The 24,851-nt window shown below is 42.8% G+C and overlaps 1 protein-coding gene across 2 annotated transcripts in view; it reads right to left on the reverse strand.

Annotated features, from left to right (window-relative positions):
* AP3S1 (adaptor related protein complex 3 subunit sigma 1) overlaps positions 1–24,824 on the reverse strand; it is a 51,860-nt gene extending 27,036 nt beyond the window's left edge. The window contains exons 1-3 of one of the 2 annotated variants that reach the window (XM_030565947.1): positions 24,617–24,823; positions 19,662–19,753; positions 15,154–15,265 (exon numbers count right to left, since the gene is read on the reverse strand). In XM_030565947.1, coding sequence (XP_030421807.1) covers positions 15,154–15,265; positions 19,662–19,753; positions 24,617–24,685 — 273 coding nt within the window. In that variant the 5' untranslated portion in view covers positions 24,686–24,823. Of the gene's footprint in view, positions 1–15,153; positions 15,266–19,661; positions 19,754–24,616 lie in introns of both variants that reach the window. The other variant, XM_030565948.1, reaches the window with a different exon arrangement.
* Positions 24,825–24,851: the final 27 nt, after the last annotated feature.

A 24,851-nucleotide genomic window follows, 5' to 3' on the forward strand; every position in this document is an offset into this window, starting at 1 on the left:
CTTCCACCATACCTTTCCAGTTACCTTCTTCCTTAATCACTAAACACCACCATCATCCTGACAGTCACTTAGGCCCATAACCTGGGTGTCATCTTCAAAGTGAACCTCTCTTTATGTCTAAGTCTTGCAGATTCTTTCTGCATAACATCTTAAGATACAGACTTTCCTCTCCATCCACACAAATAAAATTCTCATCCAGGCTCTCATCATACCATGTTGCAATTACTGCAAGATCCTTTTGTCTGGCCTTGACAAATGTAATCTTGCCCCACTCATATCCATTCAATATGCTGCTGAATGGATCATTTTCCTAGCTTATTGATTTGACCAAGCTGCACCTCTCTTTACATCCATTCACTGGTTCCCTCCTCTTTATCGCATCAAGCATATGTTGCTTGTATTAACTTTCAAAGCCCTTCACAGTCTATCGTCTCTCATTCACTACTGAGCTGATGACACTCGTATCCAACTGGCCCATGCAAGCCTCAACTGAAATTTCTGAGGCTATGTCTTCACTACCCGCCGTATTGGCAGGTAGCAATTGATTGCTCGGGATGGCTATATCGCGTCTCATCTAGACGCGATATATCAATTCCCGAACACGCTTATATCGATTCCGGAACTCCACCAATCCCAATGGAGTTGCGGAGTTGACATGGGGAGCGGCGGACATCGATTCCGCGCCGTGAGGATGGTGAGTAATTCAATCTTAGATACTTCGACTTCAGCTACGTTATTCACGTAGATGAAGTTGCATATCTGAGATCGATTTGCCCCCGTAGTGTAGACCAGCCCTGAAGTTTTCAAACAAACATTGTGCTTTCTCCTATGCTGTTCCTCATGCTTGGGAAGTGCTTCCCATAAACATCTACAAGGCTGCCTGATTACCCATCTTTGCTTTGATGCCTATAAAAACGGTTAAGCCGCAAATGTGCTGAGACCACTCTCTATCATGCTGACCAACACTGTCTCATTGCTTCCATCTGTATATCTTGTTGCCTCTGTCTTAAACAGATATATACCCTGTATACCTGTTCCCTCCGTATACCATCTGCTGCCTCTGTCTTAAACTTAGAATGCATGCTCCATGGGCCAGGGATGCCTTTTTGTTGTGTATGTGTTTTGCACCTAGCAGAGTGAGGTTGTGGCTCATGACTAGGACTACAATAAATAAAACAATCTGCACATACAAAAAAAAATTAAAATTCAGGCATGTGACTTTAATGCTATCTATCTATATATATATATATATAAAGCCAAATTAGTTATTAACTGTTTGCTTTACATACAATACACAAGGTTTCATTTTTTATCATTGCAAGTCCTCCTCATTATTTGCAAAGGCCTGTTAATACTGTGCAAGGTTATTAACCATTTGCTTTACATACAATGCACAAGGTTTCATTTTTTATCACTGCAAGTCCTCCTTGTTATTTGCTAAGGACTGTTAATTACTGTGCAAGCCAGACATGCCTTTCTGATTTGGGATAGGAGATCACACCACATAAAATTTCAATTTTGAGCTTATTTGAGCCCAGCCCAATAAGGCAGTCTTCCGTGTCCATAACCAATTTTCCTACTCAACCAGAAAGCGGGTGGGTGGGTGTGTGTGTGTGGGGGGGGGTTTCATAAGTTCCAACCCTACCCCAATTGAAATCGATGGGAAATTTACCACTTCAACACAAATACTAAAGGCATGCATGAGATTTTCAAAAAGGTCTTTTACTCATAATATGTAACTATTAATTTCCATTTTAAAATCAAAACCAATTCTCTCTCTAGTGGACTTACAGAAGTATCATTATTTAATATCAGCACTGAATTTAAGCAAAAAATACTGGAACTAACTCCACAAAGAGGAGTTGAAGACCACGCTCCCCATGCACTGAGTGGGGAGTTAGGCACCTAAGAAAGGGATTCATAAAAGCCAAAAACTGAGCAGGGAGCTGCCTAAGCTAGCCAGTAGAAAATGGGGAACCAGGGCAGGGCTTAGGCCCCTCTCCTCAAAGGCAGTTAGGCTCCTAACTCCAGCTCAGAGAACCTCTCAACCATGAAACCTCCTGGTACAGTCAGGGGGTGAGGGATTGAATGACTCTGTAGCCAAGTGGTTAGGGCACGCCCCTAGGGCATGCAGAGTCAGGTTCAAGTACCTGCTCAGATAAATTATTATTTATGTAAGTGGAACAGCTTCAACAGGAGAGACAGAGATATACCATACTATATCCAATAGCCTGGTGAATAGGGCACTCACTTGGGATGTAAAAGTCCAGGGTTCAAGTCCCTTGCTCTAAATCAGGCAGAGTAGAGATTCAAACCACATCCCAAGTGAGTAGGGTGACCAACAGCAAATGTGAAAAATCAGGATGGGGGAGGGGGTAACAGGAGCCTATATAAGAAAAAAGACCCAACAATCGAGACATCTGGTCACCTAAAAGTGAACGGTTTCAGAGTAGCAGCCATGTTAGTCTGTATCCACAAAAAGAACAGGAGTACTTGTGGCACCTTAGAGATTAACAGATTTATTCGAGCATAAGCTTTCGTGGGCTACACCCCACTTCTTCGGATGCATAGAATGGAAATGAATGCTCTAACCACTATGTTACTGGGTATAATCGATGCACATGCAACTTCCAATTACCTAGTTCCCAGCTGTCTTTTATGCAGGGCCTGATCCAGTAAGCATGCTCAGAATAGGTCCCCCCGGTAAGACAGGTAGGGGAAGGCCTTGTCTGAGAATTCCATTAGGGCTTAGGCATGAGCTAGGATGCTAAGTAGCTCACGGCATTAGGACTGTGTATGCCCACCAGCGGAAACTGAGATGCCTAATGATTTTAGGCAACTACAGGGTTAGATGGTAGTGAGCAGGGGTTGAAGATCTCAGTGGTGCCTAAATGTTGGATTTAGGTGCCTATGCCTCTTGGTGGATCTAGACCTGTGTTCTTTCTTAAATGGATTCAATACAAGAGTTACTATGACAATTAACCCTTACAAAAAAAATCTTACATTTAATTAAATAGTAACCCCAACAAGGTGCCTCTTTTCTTCATGCTTAGAAAGTACTAATTTTCTTCATATAGTTAACTGTTAAGACACAAAATGTCTTCTAGAACAGGGCAAGTTTACAAATGATTAGCTCATATGTTCAACTATTTAACAATGTTTATAATGTGGCTCAGAGAAGCCAACTGACTGCCCAGGGGAAATTCTCTTAACTTCTGTGTGCCTCAAGGGGGTTGTATATATAAAGGGTAGTTTTGTCTAGCATTTAGCCACAAGGAGAAAATAAAAAAGAAGTGTATCCTCTATCTAGAAGAACAGTTAGCCTGGTGTTGTTTATGTTTAAAAGTTGGGAGTGAGGAAAAGCAGTTTTCCATAGCACAGACAACAAGATATTTCTAAAATTCTGACATTAAGACACTCATGTAGTGCCTTGAAAAATGTTCCTTTATACAAAATGACATTTGAAAATAAGGCACAAGAAGACAAGTGTCTTCAGTAGCAATTTTTATATTCACAGACAGAGGAATAGGAAAGGAGCAACAGAACAGTATTTCACTCTTAAATTATCCCAACAACTAGGATCTCTCCTCACAACAGCCTTAAATCCATAACTTCAGTGGCTACTCTTAAAAAAAAAGATTTAATTAATGCAAATATCAAGGTAGCTTAATTAGTTATGTAAGACAATACAGAAAAGTTTTGGAAGATAACCACTGAAGCACAAAAACCTCTGTCTACACAGCATGATCATTAAGCATTAAATACACTGGTAAATTAAGAGAAAACTATTACTTTTGCAGAGCCCCATAGCTGGAATTGTCACAAGATAAAGATTTCTATTAATAAATATTTGAAATGTTTCAGTCTTCTACTGGTGACAGCTGGGATTATGTGTGACACTGGTAGGGCAGAAACCCAGAATCAGACTGTAAACAGGTTTATAATCTTATGTCATACTGGTTTTAAAAAGTATTACTCTAGTATACAAGTTATAATAAGAGAGGTTAATTAAAATTAAATTTTATTTTAAAGTCTCAGAATAACTGCATCAGTGGATAAAGTAAGAGCCAACATGCTTACAACACAAAATTTATTTTAGAGTCCAACATGTGCACCGAGAGAGAAGCGCACAGATCTCAAACAAGGCAGTAATTGCTTCAGATGTAGTAGCACTTATGGGTCATAAGAACCTGGGGCTTCTTTCGCCTTAAAAGAAAAACTAGTTCAAATGCACTATAGGGATACCACTGCAGCTGAAACTAACTACAGGATATTAAATTAATCATGAAACTGACAGGAATTGCTGGCTATCAGGGCCGGCTTTAGGCCGATTCCCCCAATTCGGGCCCCGCGCCCTAAAGAAGAGCACCTACCTTAGGCGCCTTTTTAATTTTTACTCAGCTGGCAGCGCTCCGGGTCTTTGGCGGCACTTCAGCGGCGGATCCTTTGCTCACCCCATGTCTTCGGCGGCGGGTCCTTCAGTGCCGCAGAAGCCCCGGAGCACCACCAGGTGAGTCATCCCTGCCAGGGCCCTGTCGAAACTATCTGAATCAGGCCCCACACTTTCTAAAGCCAGCCCTGTTGGCTACCTACTGACTTTCACAAAGCAACTTCATAAAAAAAAGGTTGAGCAACAATGCAGAAACAATGTGAGTCACAGAACTGAGAATTAAAAATGAACTCTGGAGTCAAATAAATCTCAGGCCAAGACTTGGTGACTAGAAATATAGAAATAGTGTGTTTTCCATAACTACTTATGATTCAAAGTGAATTTCTAGCGCCCCCTTCTGCTTACTTTTAGAATTACATGAACTATTACAAAGCAACAAAGAGTCCCGTGGCACCTTATAGACTAACGGAAGTATTGGAGTATAAGCTTATGTGGGTGAATACCCACTTCGTCAGACGCGTGTGGTGGAAATTTCTAGAGACAGGTATAAATATGCAGGCAAGGATCAGTCTAGAGTTAACGAGGTTAGTTCAATTAGGGAGGATGAGACCCTCTTCTAGCAGTTGAGGTATGAACACCAAGGGAGGAGAAACTGCTTTTGTAGTTGGCTAGCCATTCACAGTCTTTGTTTAATCCTGAGCTGATGGTGTCAAATTTGCAAATGAACAGAAGTTCAGCAGTTCCCTGGACACACAATAGCAGATTTAAAGGTAGCCATCCTGCAGCAAAAAAACTTCAGGACCAGACTCCAAAGAGAAACTATAAGGTGCCATAGGACTCTGCCACTTTTTACAGATACAGACGAACACGGCTACCCCTCTGATACATGAACTATTACAATAAAGCTGTATTTTATTTTTTGTTTTAAATTTTACTCAAATATTAATAAAACTAAATACATACAATACTAAATATAGCATAAGCAATCAAAACATCAGCTTGTTCTTAGTGTTCAGGTAAGACAAATTAAGAGTCCATTGTCGCATCACGGCCCACTGTGCTCAGCAACATACCAACACAGTCCTTGCCCTGAAGAGCTTCCATTCTACACAGACAAAAAGTCAGAGAAAAAGGACACAATACACAAGCAGAAGACTGGGAACTGAGGGACAGAACGACTAAATGACTTGCCCAAGATCACAGGAAGTCCATGGCAGAGAAGGGAATTGAACCCAGATCTCTGAAGTCCAGTGTTTTAGCCACAAGACCATCCTTTCTCCTCTTGCATTAAATACTCACATTCTATTACAGTATTAACAGCTGAAAAAAACAGATAACTAATCAAATGAACCTAAAACACAGATACTATAAAACGATAAATTTATAAAAGAAATATTATGGAATGTCTACTTCAGAGCTAGAAAATCCTGTTTGTATTTGGTGTCAATAGACCTACTTTAGGTTTTCTTAACTCAGGTTTTGGTGTGTCATCAGATCTAGAGAGCACTAGCAAACCTCAAGAGAGATGAAGCCAGTCTGCCTGTGAAAGTGTTTTCATTGCAGTCCAAGCTGTAATGTCATCATTCAAACAGTTGGCTCAAGGTGATCTCTGATAGATGCATGGGACAATCATCCACACATTTAATACCTAGATGGTTTGACATTAGTAGTTACAGCAATAAATACATGCAGCACCACCACACATGGGGCTGACTTTGAATGAAACTTGGAAGCTCTAATAGTGCTTAGTATAACAATCTATCTTCCGAGTGGAGCTGGTCAGCATGAGCACATTACACTTAGGGTAACCAGATGTCCCGATTTTATAGGGACAGTCCCGAATTGGGGGGCCTTTTTTAAATAGGCACCTACTACCCCCCCACCCCCTGTCCCGATTATTCACACTTGCCCTCTGGTCACCCTAATTACACTTGTTCTACATAAACTACATTGACTTCCCCTCTGCTTCTGGGTGCAATCTGAAGTATCTGTTTTACTCTGTAAAACATTATATGGTTTAGGAGCTAGATGCTTTAGGGACCATATCATTCCCTGTGAACTATTAAAAACTACTCAAGTCAGCTGAGATGCTTTTGCTGACAGTCTTTTTGATCACAAGCTGCTTGGAACAGGGTCCATCTCTTCTTATGTTTGTGCCAGATGCTGCACAACAGGACTTGGGTACTGACATCTGTGCACCACTGCACCTGAAGTGCTACAAAAGTTAATAAATTCTTTTGAGAATTTCCAGTCACCAATACATAAGGAGGGAGGGGGAGAGGGAGGTGTCAGACTGTGGAAATCACTCCCTCTGGTGGCCAGCCAAAGCACAAATTTGTTAGTTTTCAGGCAAATCTGTCAAATGGACCTTAAGTACAGTTTTTTTTACGTTTTCAATTTCATCAACCAGAAGAAAGTTTTTTTGATTTCTGCCCAACTCTAACCTAAACTAAAAGGGCTGACCTCATACTAGAGCCGGTCAGGAATTTTTCAACTTAGGCATTTTCTAATGAAAATGTTATTTGCTGAAATCAGATCTGCTGCAGGATAGAGCTGGTTCTGATGAACATCCTGTGACAAAAAAAAGGTTTGAAAATTCTGAAATTGCTGACATGTCCCCTGAATTTCAGTTCAAAATTTAAGTTAATTTACAGTAAAGGAAAAAAAAATGTAAAGGAAAAAGGTAAGTGAAATGTTTTGAAGTTATCAAATGTTTCAACTGACACAATCTGAATTTTTCCCTGGATTTCTGGTTTGTGAAAATTTGAGACAGAATTTTTGTCCTAAATTGGGACAGGAAAATTTTCTGAAATTTCAAAAGTTCTTCCAGAACAGGAAAATCATTTCCCACTCAGCTCTACCTTGTATTTCACATGCCTGTTTGAATTAACATTAGGCTTTTTGGACCCCAGACTTGTTAAAAATTACAGTAATCTGTTGTCCCAAGACCTCAAAGTTTAGTGCCTCTAAAGATTGCAATACTTGCATGTTATTTACCTCGCTTTGCGTGGGTGCATCTATGGTCATAACAATTTGAGGTTAAGAAATTAAGAAATCCCTCTTTCAGACCAAACTGCATTATGCCTCCCATGAAACTGCTGATTGCACAAATGCATCTTGCAAAGCTCTGTACAGCTTTTAACCGCTGAGATCTCAACATTCTTTTTGGGTACTTCATGGGGAAGTGAGTCTTAGAAGTCATGAGTATATATAAGGGGTTGACATAACCTTATTCCCAGATTTGGACCTTAGCGTCCAAAATATGGGGGTTAGCATGAAAGCCTCCAAGCTTAGTTACCAGCTTGGACCTGGTACTTGCTGCCACCACCCAAAAAATTAGAGTGTTTTGGGACACTCTGGTCCCCCTGAAAAACCTTCCCTGGGGACCCCAAGACCCAAATCCCTTGAGTCTCACAACAAAGGGAAATAATCCTGTTTCCCTTCCCCCCTCCAGGTGCTCCTGGAGAGATACACAGACACAAGCTCTGTGAAACTACACAGGGTGATTCCCCCTCTCCGTTCCCAATCCTGGAACAAAAGTACTTTCCTATTCCCCAGAGGGAATGCAAAATCAGGCTAGCCAATTCAACACACACAGACCTCCCCTGATTTCTTCCTCCCACCAATTCCCTGGTGAGTACAGACTCAATTTCCCTGAAGTAAAGAAAAACTCCAACAGGTCTTAAAAGAAAGCTTTATATAAAAAGAAAGAAAAATACATACAAATGTGCTCTCTGTATTTAGATGATACAACACAGGGTCAATTGCTTAAAAGAATATTGAATAAACAGCCTTATTCAAAAAGAATACAAATCAAAGCACTCCAGCACTTATATTCATGCAAATACCAAAGAAAAGAAACCATAGAACTTACTATCTGATCTCTTTGTCCTTACACTTAGAAACAGAAGACTAGAAAATAGAACTACTTTTCCAAAGCTCAGAGGAAACAGGCAGACAGACAAAAGACTCAGACACACACTTCCCTCCACCCAAAGTTGAAAAAATCCGGTTTCCTGATTGGTTTTCTGGTCAGGTGTTTCAGGTGAAAGAGACATTAACCCTTAGCTATCTGTTTATGACACGCCCCCCAAATTGCAGACAGTGGGGAAGCTCACTGGCGGCAATTTCCTTCTAGAACTTGAAAATAAACAGATTAATACAACACATGCACCTTTACATATACTACTAAGTATATAACTAACAGACTTTTACATTTTAAGAACCCTTTTTAACTACTGGATTCTGGGAAACTCTCACGGGAGAGTGCATCAGCAACTTTGTTAGAAGCTCCTGTGATGTGTTGAATTTCAAAATCAAAATCTTGGAGAGCTAAACTCCAACGAAGAAGTTTCTTGTTGTTCCCCTTGGCAGTATGAAGCCACTTTAGTGCAGCATGGTCAGTTTGTAGTTGGAACCGCCGTCCCCAAACATATGGGCGTAGCTTTTCCAGGGCGTACACAATGGCATAGCATTCCTTTTCACTGACTGACCAGTGACTTTCCCTCTCAGACAGTTTCTTGCTGAGAAACACGACAGGATGGAAGTTGTGATCTGTTGCTTCCTGCATGAGCACTGCTCCTATACCACGCTCAGATGCATCTGTGGTTACTAGGAATGGTTTGTCAAAATCCGGGGCCCTGAGTACAGGGTCAGACATGAGCGTTGCCTTAAGCTGGGTAAAGGCTTTTTGACACTCATTAGTCCACTTAACGGCATTTGGCTGGGTCTTTTTGGTTAGGTCGGTCAATGGGGCAGCGATTTGGCTGTAGTGTGGTACAAATCGCCTGTAGTATCCGGCCAAGCCTAAGAAGGATTGGACCTGTTTCTTTGACCTTGGGACAGGCCACTTTTGGATAGCATCCACCTTGGCCTGTAGGGGGTTTATGGTTCCTCGACCCACCTGGTGCCCCAGGTAAGTCACTTTGTTTTGGCCTATTTGACACTTTTTGGCCTTAACAGTTAGTCCTGCCTGCCTGATGCGCTCAAAGACCTTTTCCAGGTGGAGTAGGTGTTCGGGCCAGGAGTCTGAAAAAATGGCCACATCATCGAGGTAGGCAACTGCAAATTCTCCCAGTCCAGCTAGTAGACCGTCTACCAGCCTCTGGAAGGTGGCGGGTGCATTTCGAAGGCCGAAAGGAAGGACATTGAATTCATACACCCCCGTATGGGTGACGAATGCTGACCTCTCCTTGGCAGGTTCATCTAGCGGTACTTGCCAGTACCCCTTGGTTAAGTCTATGGTAGAGATGAACTGGGCACGTCCCAACTTTTCCAATAGCTCATCAGTACGTGGCATTGGATAGTTGTCCGGACGAGTTACAGCATTTAGCTTACGGTAGTCCACGCAGAAGCGTATTTCCCCATCTGGTTTGGGTACCAGAACCACTGGAGATGCCCATGCACTGGTAGATGGGCGGATTATACCCATCTGTAGCATGTTCTGGATCTCCCGTTCTATAGCAGCTTGGGCATGAGGAGACACCCGGTAGGGTGGGGTTCTGATTGGGTGAGCATTACCTGTATCAATGGAGTGGTATGCCCGTTCAGTCCGTCCTGGGGTGGCTGAGAACAATGGGGCGAAGCTAGTGCACAGCTCCTTGATTTGTTGCCGCTGCAGACGTTCCAGGGTGGTTGAGAGGTTCACCTCTTCCACGCCACCGTCTTTTTTTCCGTCGTAGTAGACACCGTCAGGCCACTCAGCATCATCTCCCTGGACTGTAAACTGACAAACCTGTAAGTCTCTGGAATAGAAAGGCTTGAGAGAATTAACATGGTACACTTTAGGCTTTAGTGAGGAATTGGGAAATGCTATGAGGTAGTTTACAGCTCCCAGGCGCTCTTGGACCGTGAATGGCCCTTCCCATGATGCTTCCATCTTATGGGCCTGTTGCGCCTTCAAGACCATAACCTGGTCTCCTACCTTGAAGGAACGTTCTCTGGCATGTCTGTCATACCAGGCCTTTTGCTCTTCTTGAGCATCCTTTAGGTTCTCTCTAGCGAGGGCTAAAGAGTGTCGGAGGGTGCTTTGTAGGTTGCTTACAAAGTCCAGAATGTTAGTTCCTGGAGAAGGCGTAAACCCCTCCCATTGCTGCTTCACCAACTGTAATGGCCCCTTAACCTCGTGACCATACACAAGTTCAAATGGTGAAAACCCTAAACTGGGATGTGGTACAGCCCTGTAGGCAAACAGCAACTGCTGCAACACTAGGTCCCAATTATTGGAGAATTCGTTGATGAATTTTCTTATCATGGCCCCCAAAGTTCCATTGAACCTTTCCACCCGGCCATTGGTTTGATGGTGGTACGGGGTGGCAACCAAGTGATTCACCCCATGAGTTTCCCACAGTTTTTCCATGGTCCCTGCCAGGAAATTAGACCCTGAATCTGTAAGGATGTCGGAGGGCCAACCTACCCTGGCAAAGATGTCTGTTAGGGCCAGGCACACAGTGTTAGCCCTGGTGTTGCCTAGAGCTACTGCTTCTGGCCATCGGGTAGCAAAGTCCACTAAAGTCAGTACGTACTGTTTTCCTCTGGGCGTCTTTTTTGGAAAAGGGCCCAGAATATCCACAGCTACTCGCTGAAATGGGACCTCAATTATGGGGAGTGGCTGGAGAGGGGCCTTGACCTGGTCTTGAGGCTTACCCACTCTTTGGCATACCTCACAAGACCGGACATACTTGGCAACATCCTTGCCCATCCCCTCCCAGTGGAAGGACTTCCCCAACCGGTCCTTGGTTCGGTTCACCCCAGCATGTCCACTGGGATGATCATGGGCTAAGCTTAAGAGCTTCCCCCGGTACTTAGTTGGAACCACCAACTGTTTTTGCGGCTGCCATTCCTCCCGGTGTCCACCAGAAAGAATTTCCTTGTATAAAAGTCCTTGGTCTATAACAAACCGGGATCGATTAGAAGAGCTGAGAGGCGGTGGGGTGCTCCGTGCCGCCGCCCACGCTTTCTGAAGGCTGTCATCTGCTTCCTGCTCAGCCTGGAACTGTTCCCTTGAGGCTGGGGTCACCAGTTCTTCCTCAGACTGTGGACTTGGGCTTGGTCCCTCTGGAAGCGATGTAGGTGATGGGGTTGTTTCCGTTGCTGGTGAACCGCTCTCCGCTGGTGCACCTGAGGGTATTTCAGGCTCTGGCTGAGCCTTTTGGGTATGGCTGTCGTGTGCTTCTGCCAGTTCTGGCTCGCTGGCGCCCTCTGGCGTTGAGTTTGAAGATGTGGTTGCACTTGCTGGTGCTGGTTGCTGTTCCAGTTCCGGGCCTGGGACTGGAGATGCTGTGGCTGTTTCAGTGGTAGGCATGGAATCCGGGTCCACTACCTCTGTCTGGGTCTCTGGTAACACAGACGGGGCCTCTGTGGACGGCTCAGGAACAGGAATGGGTCTGGAAGCTTGCCTGGTTTGGCTACGGGTAACCATTCCCACTCTCTTGGCCCGCCTCACCTGGTTGGCCAAGTCTTCCCCCAGTAGCATGGGGATAGGATAATTGTCATAGACTGCAAAAGTCCACATTCCTGACCAGCCTTTGTACTGGACAGGCAGTTGAGCTGTAGGCAAGTCTACAGCTTGTGACATGAAGGGGTAAATTGTAACTTTGGCCTTTGGGTTGATGAATTTGGGGTCAACGAAGGATTGGTGGATAGCTGACACTTGTGCCCCCGTGTCTCTCCACGCAGTAACCTTCTTTCCGCCCACTCTCAAATTTTCCCTTCGCTCCAAGGGTATTTGAGAGGCATCTGGGCCTGGGGATCTTTGGGGTGATGGTGGTGTAATGAATTGCACTCGCATGGTGTTCTTGGGACAGTTGGCCTTGATATGTCCCAGTTCATTACACTTAAAGCATCTTCCATCTGATGGGTCACTGGGCCGAGGTGAGTTACTGGAGACTGGTGAGGTTGAAGAGTAGGGTATCTGTGGCTTTACTTGGGTGGTATGTAGGTTCTTTGGCTGTCCTCGGTTGTAGGGTTTATGGTCTGTGTGCCCCCTGGGGTAATCGTTCCCCTTGACAGTAGCTTTTTTGCTTTCTGCCAGTTCCATCCATTTGGCTCCAATCTCCCCCGCCTCAGCGATAGTTTTGGGATTTCTATCTTGTATGTACCGTGTGATGTCTTCAGGAACACCATCCAAGAACTGCTCCATTTGTATGAGGAGGTTCACTTCTTCCAAGGTTTGAATGTTGTTTCCTGTTAACCAGGCCTCATAGTTTTTTGCAATGTAGTAGGCGTGTTTGGGAAATGACACCTCTGGTTTCCACTTTTGGGTTCTGAAGCGCCGACGGGCATGATCTGGGGTTATCCCCATCCGGTATCTGGCCTTGGTTTGAAAAAGTTTATAGTCATTCATTTGCGGCTTGGGCATTTCAGCTGCCACCTCTGCTAAAGGTCCACTGAGGTGTGGCCTTAATTCTACCATGTACTGGTCTTTGGGGATGCTGTACCCAAGACAGGCTCTTTCAAAATTTTCCAGGAAGGCCTCCTCCCTGGGGACCCCAAGACCCAAATCCCTTGAGTCTCACAACAAAGGGAAATAATCCTGTTTCCCTTCCCCCCTCCAGGTGCTCCTGGAGAGATACACAGACACAAGCTCTGTGAAACTACACAGGGTGATTCCCCCTCTCCGTTCCCAATCCTGGAACAAAAGTACTTTCCTATTCCCCAGAGGGAATGCAAAATCAGGCTAGCCAATTCAACACACACAGACCTCCCCTGATTTCTTCCTCCCACCAATTCCCTGGTGAGTACAGACTCAATTTCCCTGAAGTAAAGAAAAACTCCAACAGGTCTTAAAAGAAAGCTTTATATAAAAAGAAAGAAAAATACATACAAATGTGCTCTCTGTATTTAGATGATACAACACAGGGTCAATTGCTTAAAAGAATATTGAATAAACAGCCTTATTCAAAAAGAATACAAATCAAAGCACTCCAGCACTTATATTCATGCAAATACCAAAGAAAAGAAACCATAGAACTTACTATCTGATCTCTTTGTCCTTACACTTAGAAACAGAAGACTAGAAAATAGAACTACTTTTCCAAAGCTCAGAGGAAACAGGCAGACAGACAAAAGACTCAGACACACACTTCCCTCCACCCAAAGTTGAAAAAATCCGGTTTCCTGATTGGTTTTCTGGTCAGGTGTTTCAGGTGAAAGAGACATTAACCCTTAGCTATCTGTTTATGACAGGGGTAAAATTTTCAGAAGTGCTAAGCTCACTGAAAGTCAAAAGGACTTGGCACCCAAGTTAGTTAGATTCTTTTGAAAGCCTGATGTGACTCTCCCTCACACTACCATGGCTTACTGTTTGCCATGGTAAGTTTATTTTACTTACTGTGGCTATAATATCGTAAACTCTACCGAGAGAAAAAAACTGAATCAAGGCCTTCATTTCCTCTTGTAACACTTGAAGGGAGATTTAAGAATAACTCACATTTAACCCTGTAGACTTTACATGACCAGTTATAATGATGCTAACAAACAGAACTCTCCCTTTTCTAGTTAATCACAAACACTGAAACAAAGCCTTTAAACCATTTGAATAGAGCCTTAAAAATGACTGTATACAAGAAATGTAAAACTCATAACATTAAAATGTCTACAGTATTAAGGTGAAAGGTTTCACTGGTATGTCCTGACATGAGAATCCTTTGAGGCAGAGACTAGAACCTGGAGAAACATGTACAGTATATCCTCTGAGTGAAAGTCAAAGATTAATAACCATGAAACACTCTGATCTGCTAAAGGTGACCTACAAAGCATTTATAAATATATTGTTTCCTTCACACAGTCCTAATTTATTTATGTTTCTAAGCATTAGAGCTTCCACAGGGAAGATGTCAGATTGTACTGGGAGATGAAATGGTGTTCACAAAAAAACCTCTATCACAAGAAGTAATTAAACCTATGAAGAAGTTTGAGAACAAAGATTTAATATTGATATTTTTATGATGGTTGCAGACCTACCTAAAGGTTTTAATATGCATAAAGCCATTGTCCTAAAGATACAAAAAGGAAACACAGGGTAGACAATGCCATTGGATAGTGGAATTATTGGGAGGTTGCTGAACATCATCGCTGTACATATTAGAGCTCAGCAAGAAAGAAATCAGTTGGAATTGCATAAGTGGCCCTGCAAAATGCAAGGGATCAGACCACATAACTCAAGTGGTCTTTTCTGATCATACTGTTTCTAATTAGGAATGAAGATGTATGTTTTGTAGATAAAGTGAATATGCAGAAATACATGAGAAGTTACATTAAATATTAATGCGCTGTTCTTCTCACTTTGTAAATATTTTACCACATTTGAGTAAGAAGATATGCTACAAAACAAAGCAATTCTACTCTATAGAGCAAACAGCTATGAAAAGATGATTCATTGTATATGATATCCAATAGCTTGCACAGTTCAGACACTACAAAATGCCTAAGTGAGCAAAGTGGAAACAAAAATCCAGGAAAACAGCCAGTTGAACTGAATGAATCTGTTACCAAAACTAGAACTCAATTCTCTGCAAAACTGCAACAAAATATGGCAGTTCATAATTTAGGCTCATTACCTGTCAAATGAACTGTTTTCTTACCTAAACATTAATTTGGGAAAAAAAGAAAAGAACTTTCTCTAGTAATGGTAGGAAACTGTACAACGTTTAACACAAGTATGCTGTACTTTATTTTCAAGCAATTCAGAAAAAGGTAAGCCTGAAAGTAGAAACACCAAGTATCTTTAAAAATATGGAATTTCCTTTATAAACAACACTTACTTGTATTAGGTCTAAAATGCCAAGTTCACTTTCTGAAGAATCCACACAGAAGACAAAGTACAATGTGGCATAGTGTCGGTAGATTAGTTTGTTATCAGATCCACCTATTAGTCTAAATGAAGAGAGAAGCCAGGTCAGTGTCAAGACAAGATGAGCAAAAACTCATTAACAGCAAATTATAAACTTTTCAGGATACCGTTTAAATTTAAATTATATCATGAAATAAGTATATGCTGAAAATATTTCAGCCACTAACAGTATAATAGAGAACCTCATAATTTAATGTAAAAGTGCTTTTGAAAAAAAACAAGCCAAACCAATATGACGCCTTAAGTCTGAATTGTAATTACTGTTAGTAAATATCCTCACAGACAGTAGTAAGCACATCCATATATGCACATACGCATCAGAACTATGGCAAACTGGAAGTGTGTCCTTATTGATCTAAGATGTGTGCAAGTTTCATTCCGTGACATTCTAGCAAGCACTGTGCAGAGAGTAAGGAATATTACTTAGAAGGGGGTCACATGCTTCAAGCATCTTTCCCAGTCCCACTCAGGGGAGCGATTGAGAGGAGTTGAAAAAATTGAAGTATGCATGCATTGAAGTTAGTGATTAGTACACATGGATTGCACTGCTATTCACTTAAATCAAAAGTATGGTCTTAGTGATAAACTGAATTAATACAACAGTTGTGCTACAGAATATTTGGCATTACAGAAAATATGAGTGCACTGTACCCAAATGGTTGTATTACAATATTATAAGAGATACAGAAATTTAAATTCCTTATACTTCTCCTTAATCATCAAGTTAGTGAACTACAAAAGGAAGAGTAATCTTAAGTGAATCAACAGTGATATGCTTCAGCCCATCCTCTGTAGCCTCTCCCGGAGAGAAACTTTTAACTGTAGATATCACAAGGCATGTATCTCTCTTCTTTAGGTGGCTAAAAATTCTATCTTAAGCAACAACATGGCTGAAGTATAAAATGAAAACATTTTGTGGCACACAGATATACAGGTATTAAGCTGATGATTCTACACATTGGGGAAAAAGCCATTAAAAACCACTCCTAAACTAGATTTACAGAAGAAATCACCAGAGTCTAATGGATCACAAATCTGCACAAAGCAATGATCCCTCTAATTTTCTATTCTTTATCTGTAAATTAAAACTATTATAGAATCTTTAGAACACCTGCACTTTCCACATAGCTTCACATTAATGCTTGAAAATACAAGTCCCCTGCTCTCAAATATCTAAACAAAAAATGTACAGAGTTTTCGTGATTTGCAAGCAAACTAAAACAAAAACAAATGCAAAGTAAAGGTTGATACTGTGTCCTTAAATTTATGACAATTAACTAGATATTGCAGTGAATGTGAAGTTGTTTCACTCTTATTGCTAGAACGCCCAAAATGTGCAAATTGCTCTGTAGAGATACAGGAAGACAATCCCTGCTGTGAAGAGCTATATCAAAAGGGGACTTGAGGAAGGGAAACAAAAGTTGAGCTTGTGCCACTCACCTCCAGGCTTTTGCCCTTTTTCTTTTTTTTTTTGGGGGGGGGGGGCAGGGGAAGAGGGCGCTTCTTTATGATATATAAAAAAACTGCCTGAAAGGGTGGGCTTTTACTCTGTGGGGGGGTTTTAAACATTAGAAATTCAGGTCTTGTCCAGCCTGGAAGACTATGCTAACTGAAGAACTACTGCAATGATACTTCCAAAAGTGAAGAGAGCAAAAGTGGAATAATTAAGAGGAGAAAGGATTGTTAGTCAAAATGTTACGCCTTATCTTGACTAGGAAAACAGCTCATGGTTGGTATCACGGCAGCTACCACAACTTTGACCATGATCGTGCTCCAAGTATAAACACAGCTTTTAAAATGTTAACTGGCTTTAGTCAACCCTAGGCTCTCCCCATAGAGGAATTCAGCCAGTTAACTTGTGTTAAGTGTCAAAAGTGGTTTACAAAGAGACCAAAATCATGACAGCTAAAACAATGTCAATCATGACCTCTTTTCCCAAAAATTGTGTTTTTGTTAATACCTATGTAATTTCAATTACTAAAATTTTGAATGAACTGGTCTTTTATTTCAGCACATCTGTTAACGTGTGAGAACTCACAACAAACATGCTTTAAGATCACCAGGGGTAAAAAAACCTGACATTTTTACCTTGAAAAAATTGTATCTTAAAAATCCAAACACCATTTCAGTGCTGACACCACTTGTCATCAAAAATATCTGCCTCCCTATCAGCCACCTCAATACACCAGAGGAAAACACTCCACAGTTTTAACCAAAGGTCAAAAATATGCTTTAAACACCAGGCTCAGAGGGCACAATTAAATTAGGAAAAACTGCCATATTTTGAAACACATTAGCTAAACACATACTGTAAAACAAGAATTTGTACCTAGTGTAGACAGGGCAAGTCATGTTTAAAAACCTGCTAGATGGGGGAAGCCTAGGGTTGACCATGGCCAGCAAATGCAACTTGCTGTCTACACTGTGCAAAAGACTCACTTTTAAAAATGTGTTTGCTAACACAGTTTTTAAAACAATCATTTTTCTTAGCCCAGACTTGCTCTACAGCACTGTTTTTCAAATCGTGGGTCACGACCCAATACTGGGTCACAGCATGTCAGGTACTGGATCACCTTGCTCTGGTCAGCACTGCAGACCGGGACATTAAAAGCCCCGTTGGCGGTGCTGCCCAGCTAAGGTAGGCTAGTGCCTACCTCTTCCGACACCACGCTGTATCCCAGAAGTGACTAGCAGCAGGTCCGGCTTCTAGGCAGGTGGGCCACGAGGCTCCGCACGCTGTCCCTACCCTGAGCACTATTCCCAATGGGAACTGGGGGGAAAGCGGTGCTTGTGGGCAAGAGCTGCACAAAACCACTTGAGCGCCTCCATCTAGGAGCTGGACCTACTGCTGGTCCCTTCCGGGGTGCAGCGCGGTCCACGGTGCCAGGACTGGCAGGAAGCCTGCCTTAGCACCCCAGCTGCGCCGCTGATCGGGAGCAGCCAGAGGCAAGTCTGTGCCCCAATCCCCAGCCCCGAGCCCCCCCAGACTTGAAGCCCTTCCTGCACCCCCAAACCCCTCATCCCCAGCCTCAACTCAGAGCCTGCAATCCCAGCCCAGAGCCCTGACCCACTCCTGCATCCCAACCCTCTGCCCCAGCCCTCAGGGGCCCCCAACCTAGAACCCCTTCTTGCACTCCAAACCCCTCATCCCCAACCCCCCCGAGCCTGCACCCCTAGCCCAGAGCCCTGACCCCCTCTCGCACCCCAACCCCCTCATCCCTGGCCACAGCCCAACCCCATACCCCAGCCCAGAGCCCCCTCCCACACCCTGAACCCTTCATTCCTGGATTCAACCCGCAGCCCTCAACCCCGCACCCCAACCCTCTGCTCCAGCCCTGAGCCCCTCCCACACCCCTCATCCCCAGCTCCATTGTGTCACGGGCATCAACAGTTTTCATCAGTTGGGTCCCCAGGAAAAAAAGTTTGAAAACCATTGCTCTACAGAACAGCAAACTTGGACTCTGCCAGAAAGCCACTGGAATCTTTAGGCCAGGAACCCTCTACCAAGGGCACACAGCATTCAAATATTAGGCGCTCAGGCCTAAGCACCCAGCAGAAGAGCTGCCACTGATTTCAAGTTTCGCAATGGTGTAGTGCAGGGGTGGCAAATCTGTGGCTCCGGAGCCACATGCGGCTCCTTGTACAGGCATCGACTCCAGGGCTGGAGCTACAGGCGCTAACTTTCCAATGCGCTCACTGCTCAATCCCTGGCTCTGCCACTGGTCCTGCCCCCACTCCACCCCTTCCTGCTCTCTTCCCTGAGCCTGCCGTGCCCTCACTCCCTCCCCCCAACCCCCCTGGCAGAGCCTCCTGCATGCCACAAAACAGCTGATCAGGAGGTGTGGGGAGGGAGGGAGAGGCGCTGATTGGTGGGGCTGCCGGTGCGTGGGAGGCACTGGGGGTGGAGGGGGCTGCTGACATATTACTGTGGCTCTTTGGCAATGCACATTGGTAAATTCTGACTCCTTCTCAGGCTCAGGTTAGCCACCTCGGTGTAGTGAAACAGTCTCTTAGGTTGACATCAAGGCTTTAGCCGGGCTTTGGGAATATAGTTAGGTGCCATCTAGGCTTCTATATATTTTTTTCTGTATTGTCTCTGGATCAGGGACAGGTGTGTTGCAACCATATCCCCTAATTCAGTTACAGCTGTACAATAGACAGGGCCCTAGAAGAAATATTTTGTTAAAGCTGGAGAACATTTTATAACAGAAGATAGTTATAGCTACTTAACTGTAACAGAGTATTTAGTACCAATATACAATGGAGACGGGTGTATGGCTTGTCTTATGGGTGCATTAGAAATATTTAGACAGAAATTTAACTAAATTACTGCTTTAAAACATGGTACTCTTGAAGCTTTTTGTGGCATCCTTTGCCGTTCATGAATACTAGAAATTTCTGTTAAATTTTAATACTTACAAGCCCCCTTCTAGGAAATTACAAACATTTTCATCACGTTTGGATACCAAATGGAAAGTTTCTCTGATAATTTGTTGCTGTGTATCTTCACTCTGTGAAAAAATATATATATATTTTACTATCAGACTAAAGTAGATTACTTAACAGTAATTTATATTTATAGCTTTTATAGTTTGCCTCTCTTTACTAACAGCACTACCAAGACAATCAGCTTTGTTGCCTTCTAATCAGGCACCACAAGTCCATACCATTCAGGATACGATCCAACACTCTCACAGATCTTGGGAGACAGGCCCCAAATCTGAAGCAAATACTCACCAGCAACCACACACCATACAACAAAAACACTAACTCAGGAACCTATCCTTGCAACAAAGCCCGTTGCCAACTCTGTCCACGTATCTATTCAGGACCTAATCACATCAGCCACACTATCAGAGGCTCGGTCACCTGCACATCTACGAATGTGATATATGCCATCATGTGCCAGCTATGTCCCTCTGCCATGTATATTGGCCAAACCAGACAATCTCTATGTAAAAGACTAAATGGACACAAATCAAACTAAATGGACACAAATGGACACAAATCAAGAATTATAACATTCAAACACCAGTCAGAGAACGCTTCAGTCTCCCTGGTCACTTGATTACAAATCTAAAGTTGCAATATTATAACAAAAAAACTTCAAAAACAGACTCCAACGAGAGAGTGCTGAATTGGAATTAATTTGCAAAACGGACACCATTAAATTAGGCTTGAATAAAGACTGGGAGTGAATGGGTCATTACACAAAGTAAAAGTATTTCCCCATGATAAAGAACCTGTTGTTCGACTGAACTGTGGGGTTTTGGCCTAATTCCAGTGACAGGTGTTGCTGTACTGATGCAAAACACTAGTGTAGACAAGGAAAGCTGGTTTTGCACAGTGCAGCTCACCCCAATTTCAAGCACAGGGTGAACTGCATTGGTGCACAGTGTGGCTACATTCTGAGCCAAAATTAAATAATATATTGTGAACATACTGTTAGGTAAACTAAAATAAACAAAAAAAGACTTATCACAGTGCCTAGGCTAGGGCATACTAAACAAGTTGTAGATATGTAGAAGGAAACTGTAAACAAAGCAGTGATCACACACACTCATTTATTCAAAGTAACAGTAACTACAGTACAACCTGAGTTATGAACACCAGAGATATGAACTGACCAGTCAACCACACACCTCATTTGGAACTGGAAATACACAATCAGGCAGCAGCAGAGACCAAAAAAATGCAAATACAGTACATTAGTGTTAAATGTAAACTACTTAAAAAATAGTGAAAGTAGCATTTTTCTTCTGCATACTAAAGTTTCAAAACTGTATTAAGTTGATGTTCAGTTGTAAACTTTTGAAAGAACAACCACAACATTTTGTTCAGAGTTATGAACAACCTCCATTCCCAACATGTTCGTAACTCTGAGATTCTACTGTACATTCTACTGTCACTAAACTATGGATCAAAGTAATCAGTGTTTTACAGTTGCTGCAAGATTATTGGAATTGTGAAGCTTTTAAATGCTCCCACAATTTTACTGCTCCTCAGGCAAAATAATCTTACGTAACAGGACGGGACAGCAACAAGTCCATGTCAGGTGAGGGCAACCCCACTGTCCTTCAGTTCTTTGGACAAATGCAGCTCACAAAAAGGCGGGCAACCACAAAGCCATCCCACTTTTCCCAGCACTGCTGCAGTTGTAGCAGGTCTACAAAACAGCAAGGAGACATATACACACGCATACACACACACACACAAATCAGTGATGAAATAAATCTTAGGATAGGAAAGAGAAAATAGAAGTGAACTGCTTCATTTTAGGAAGAGTTTCCTATATTCAAGTCACTTTCTGCTACCAATCCAAGTAACAATCACCATAAGATTGACAGATAAAAGAAAATAACAAAATCTCTTCCCTAAAATTTCTGAAATCTCCCATTTGAAATTGGGAAGAGGAAAAGGAAGATTCACACACACACAAAATGAAGTTAAAGTCTTACAGACATAGCCAGCCTGAAACTCTTCACAAACGTGTTAATTTTGAAATGGTAAATCAAGATAATCAGTTTGCTGAATGATAGATGCTAAGAAGAGGGAGTGGGTTTCTTGACCCATGTTATAGATTCTCCAGCTTCTCTGTCCCTGGGTAGGGGACAAATTTCTCTCACTCAGAGAGTGGTTTTCTGCCAGCAATGTACTCATTTATTAAACACCGGCAGTGCAACCCAATGAGCGATAGTCATCATTACTGCAAAGGTATGTCCTTGATAAAAACATAGTTTTAACTTATGAAGTTATATAATTCTGAACAATGCAACCTTTGTGTATTTGACTGACTAGCTATAGATGTCAAAAGTGAATTTTTTTCAATTGGTACTACTTTTAATATCTGTATTTATGTAATTTTGCTAAAGACAAGAATGTTCTTGTGTATTTCTCTACATCCAGTGGTAACTCCACAGTTAGGAAATACAGCACACAGCTTAAAAGATTATCCTTTAGTTTTATCCTGGGATAGCTTTTTTGTTTTGTTAATTCCCCGATCAAGCCTGTGGTAGTAATTCCTAACTCCAAGCACATATTTACACAGAATTTTGCACAAATTTTAGCTAGTAAGAAATTCACTTTCTCACAGATTAAAAAAATATTATGTGCATCTGCTGCTGTTCATTTATTTTTTTCCCTTTGTATGAGAAACATCACTTTTCTAATACTATAGGAGTTTACAGAAAAAAAATTTGCTGACTGACCTCTACCAAAGGCCTTAAGCCTTTTCTCACCTTCTCAATACTAGCATCTCTGTCACTAAGGAGACACACAATGCTGTACAAGAGATAAAGAAAGGAGCGTAAAAGAACTCTCCAAAGCATATTGTCAGAATTCTACATTTCTTCAGCTTTAAAATAAGTTTAAAATCAATTTTGTTTTGAAATTGAACTGTTTATGACAGAAGTAGTGCATGAATGATTTTTGGTCGGGATGGGAAAGAGAGGAGAGCTTGAAAGCTTCTGTTTTTTCTTGTAAAGTCATCTCTCCAAAAAACCCACTTAGTTTAGAATAATTATTTAACAGTACTGGACATAAGCTGGTCAGTATTATTTCATATACAGGCTGGTGCAATATTTTGGAATGGTGTGCAAAAAAGGAACAGCAGATGGCTGAGCTCTGTGTCTTTATAAATTTGGCCAGCTGTGAATCAACTAGGTTATAAGAGGTTAAAAAAGTACTTTGGGAAACGTAATTGATTTGAATATATTTTCTTGTATTTCAAAGAAGAACATAATGTCTCCACATCGCATCTCTAATTTTAAGACAGTATGGCATATCAGAAGAAAACAGTATAAACCACATTAACACCCATCATGATATTTAAATTAATTTTAATTTTTAAAAAGAATTATGATTCAAACACCTTAAACAGACAAAACTATTTTAAATGAGTATTTAAGACCATTGCTTTAATTTCTGAAATACTAGAAACCCATAGTTTCAATAAAAACCTTAACATGAAACCTATTATCAGTGTCCATCCTCTGTCTGTCCAAGATCCTCTTACCTAAGTTCCTGCTAAGTCCTCTTTCTCCGCCGCAGCCCCAGGGCAGTCTGCACCCCAAACTCCTCATCCCCAGGCTCCACCCCAGAGCCCACACCCTCAGCCAGAGCCCTCACCACTCCCCACCCCTGAGCTCCCTCCTACACTCCAAACCCCTCAGTCCTACCCCCACCACACATAATCTCCATATTAGTGCACACTACAAAATGCATTCAGCACATGGATGGAGGGTGACCAGATGTCCCGATTTTATAGGGACAGTCCCGATTTTTGGGTCTTTTTCTTATATAGGTTCCTATTACCCCCACCACATCCCAATTTTTCACATTTGCTGTCTGGTCAGCCTACATGGATGTAAAAAATTAGAAGGAACATTGCCTTTTACCCCAAATTATAAGAGATCCTAAATTACCAAATTTGGATATGAATTAGACCCCACCCCCCGAAAAAAATTGAAAGGTGGTCGGAATTGGGTATTCAGCTCAGGTCCAGGTTTGCATCCAATCAATGTCCTGGAAAATCATCCCAGTTTATCACATATTCAGTATCAATCAGTGTTGCTGGGAGCCTCAGTATTGGTCACAAATGACTTCGGCTAATTTACACTGCCATAATCAATTACTGTATTGTAGATACAGTTCTAAGCTCTGGACTACACTATGGGTATGTCAGCTAGGGCTGTGATTTGTATCATTATACTGATACTATTTTAAGCCCACTATGGATGCAGGTATAACAGTACAAAGGTGCCTAAAACTGGTATAATTTATTTCTCTTCCGAATATAGAATAAATCATACCTGTATCAGCACTTTTATACCGATTTAACTGCATCTACACTGGGGGTTACTGCTTTAATTATACGTGTACAGTCTAAGCAATAAGACTTCCTAGTGCAGACAAGCCCAGATCAGGGATGGGCTACCAACCCCAAAGAGACTCAGAGCACATCAATGCCTGCTGACACGAAGACTCTCCAACATCCAACCACCTACCAGTGAGAAGTCGCCACCCAGCCTGCATCAGCCACCCTGCACAAGAGCCGCCTGGACCCATAGCTCAGGCCGACAGGTGCTGGGAAGGGGGCAGAGTGACAAGGGATCACCTCTGAGCTGCGCTCCCACAGGCCTGCGGGCTAATAACTGCACCGTCCCCCAGAGCGGGGGCTACACCCTGACGGGGAAGGCAGCCCAAGGCACAGACCCACTGCCCTTCCCCACTCCTTGCTACTGCCCCCATCCCCACCCCGCCTCTCAACAGCCTCCTGAGGCCCAAGCCTGGCCGCACTCCTAGGGCGGGACCAGCTCAGAGAGAGACCCCCTTGGCCCTAGCCCCTGGGCCCCGCCCGCCCGCGCGCCCCGTACATAGCGCTGGTAGAACTTGGAGAGCCGGGGTTTGCCGTGGTTGTTGAAGATGAGGATCGCTTTGATCATGGTGAAGCGGCGGGAGGAGGCCGCTCCGGCCGGCCGGGTCACTGCGAGCTCTGCCCCTCCCCCTTCACACTAGCAGCAGCTCCCCCACTATTCGTCCCCAGAGCGGAAACAGAACGGTTCCCGCTACTCACGTGACACCGAGTCACCTGACAAGGTAGTGCGGCTC

The sequence above is a fragment of the Gopherus evgoodei genome, chromosome 6 (genome assembly GCF_007399415.2).
Source record: "Gopherus evgoodei ecotype Sinaloan lineage chromosome 6, rGopEvg1_v1.p, whole genome shotgun sequence".
Lineage (NCBI taxonomy): Eukaryota > Metazoa > Chordata > Testudines > Testudinidae > Gopherus > Gopherus evgoodei.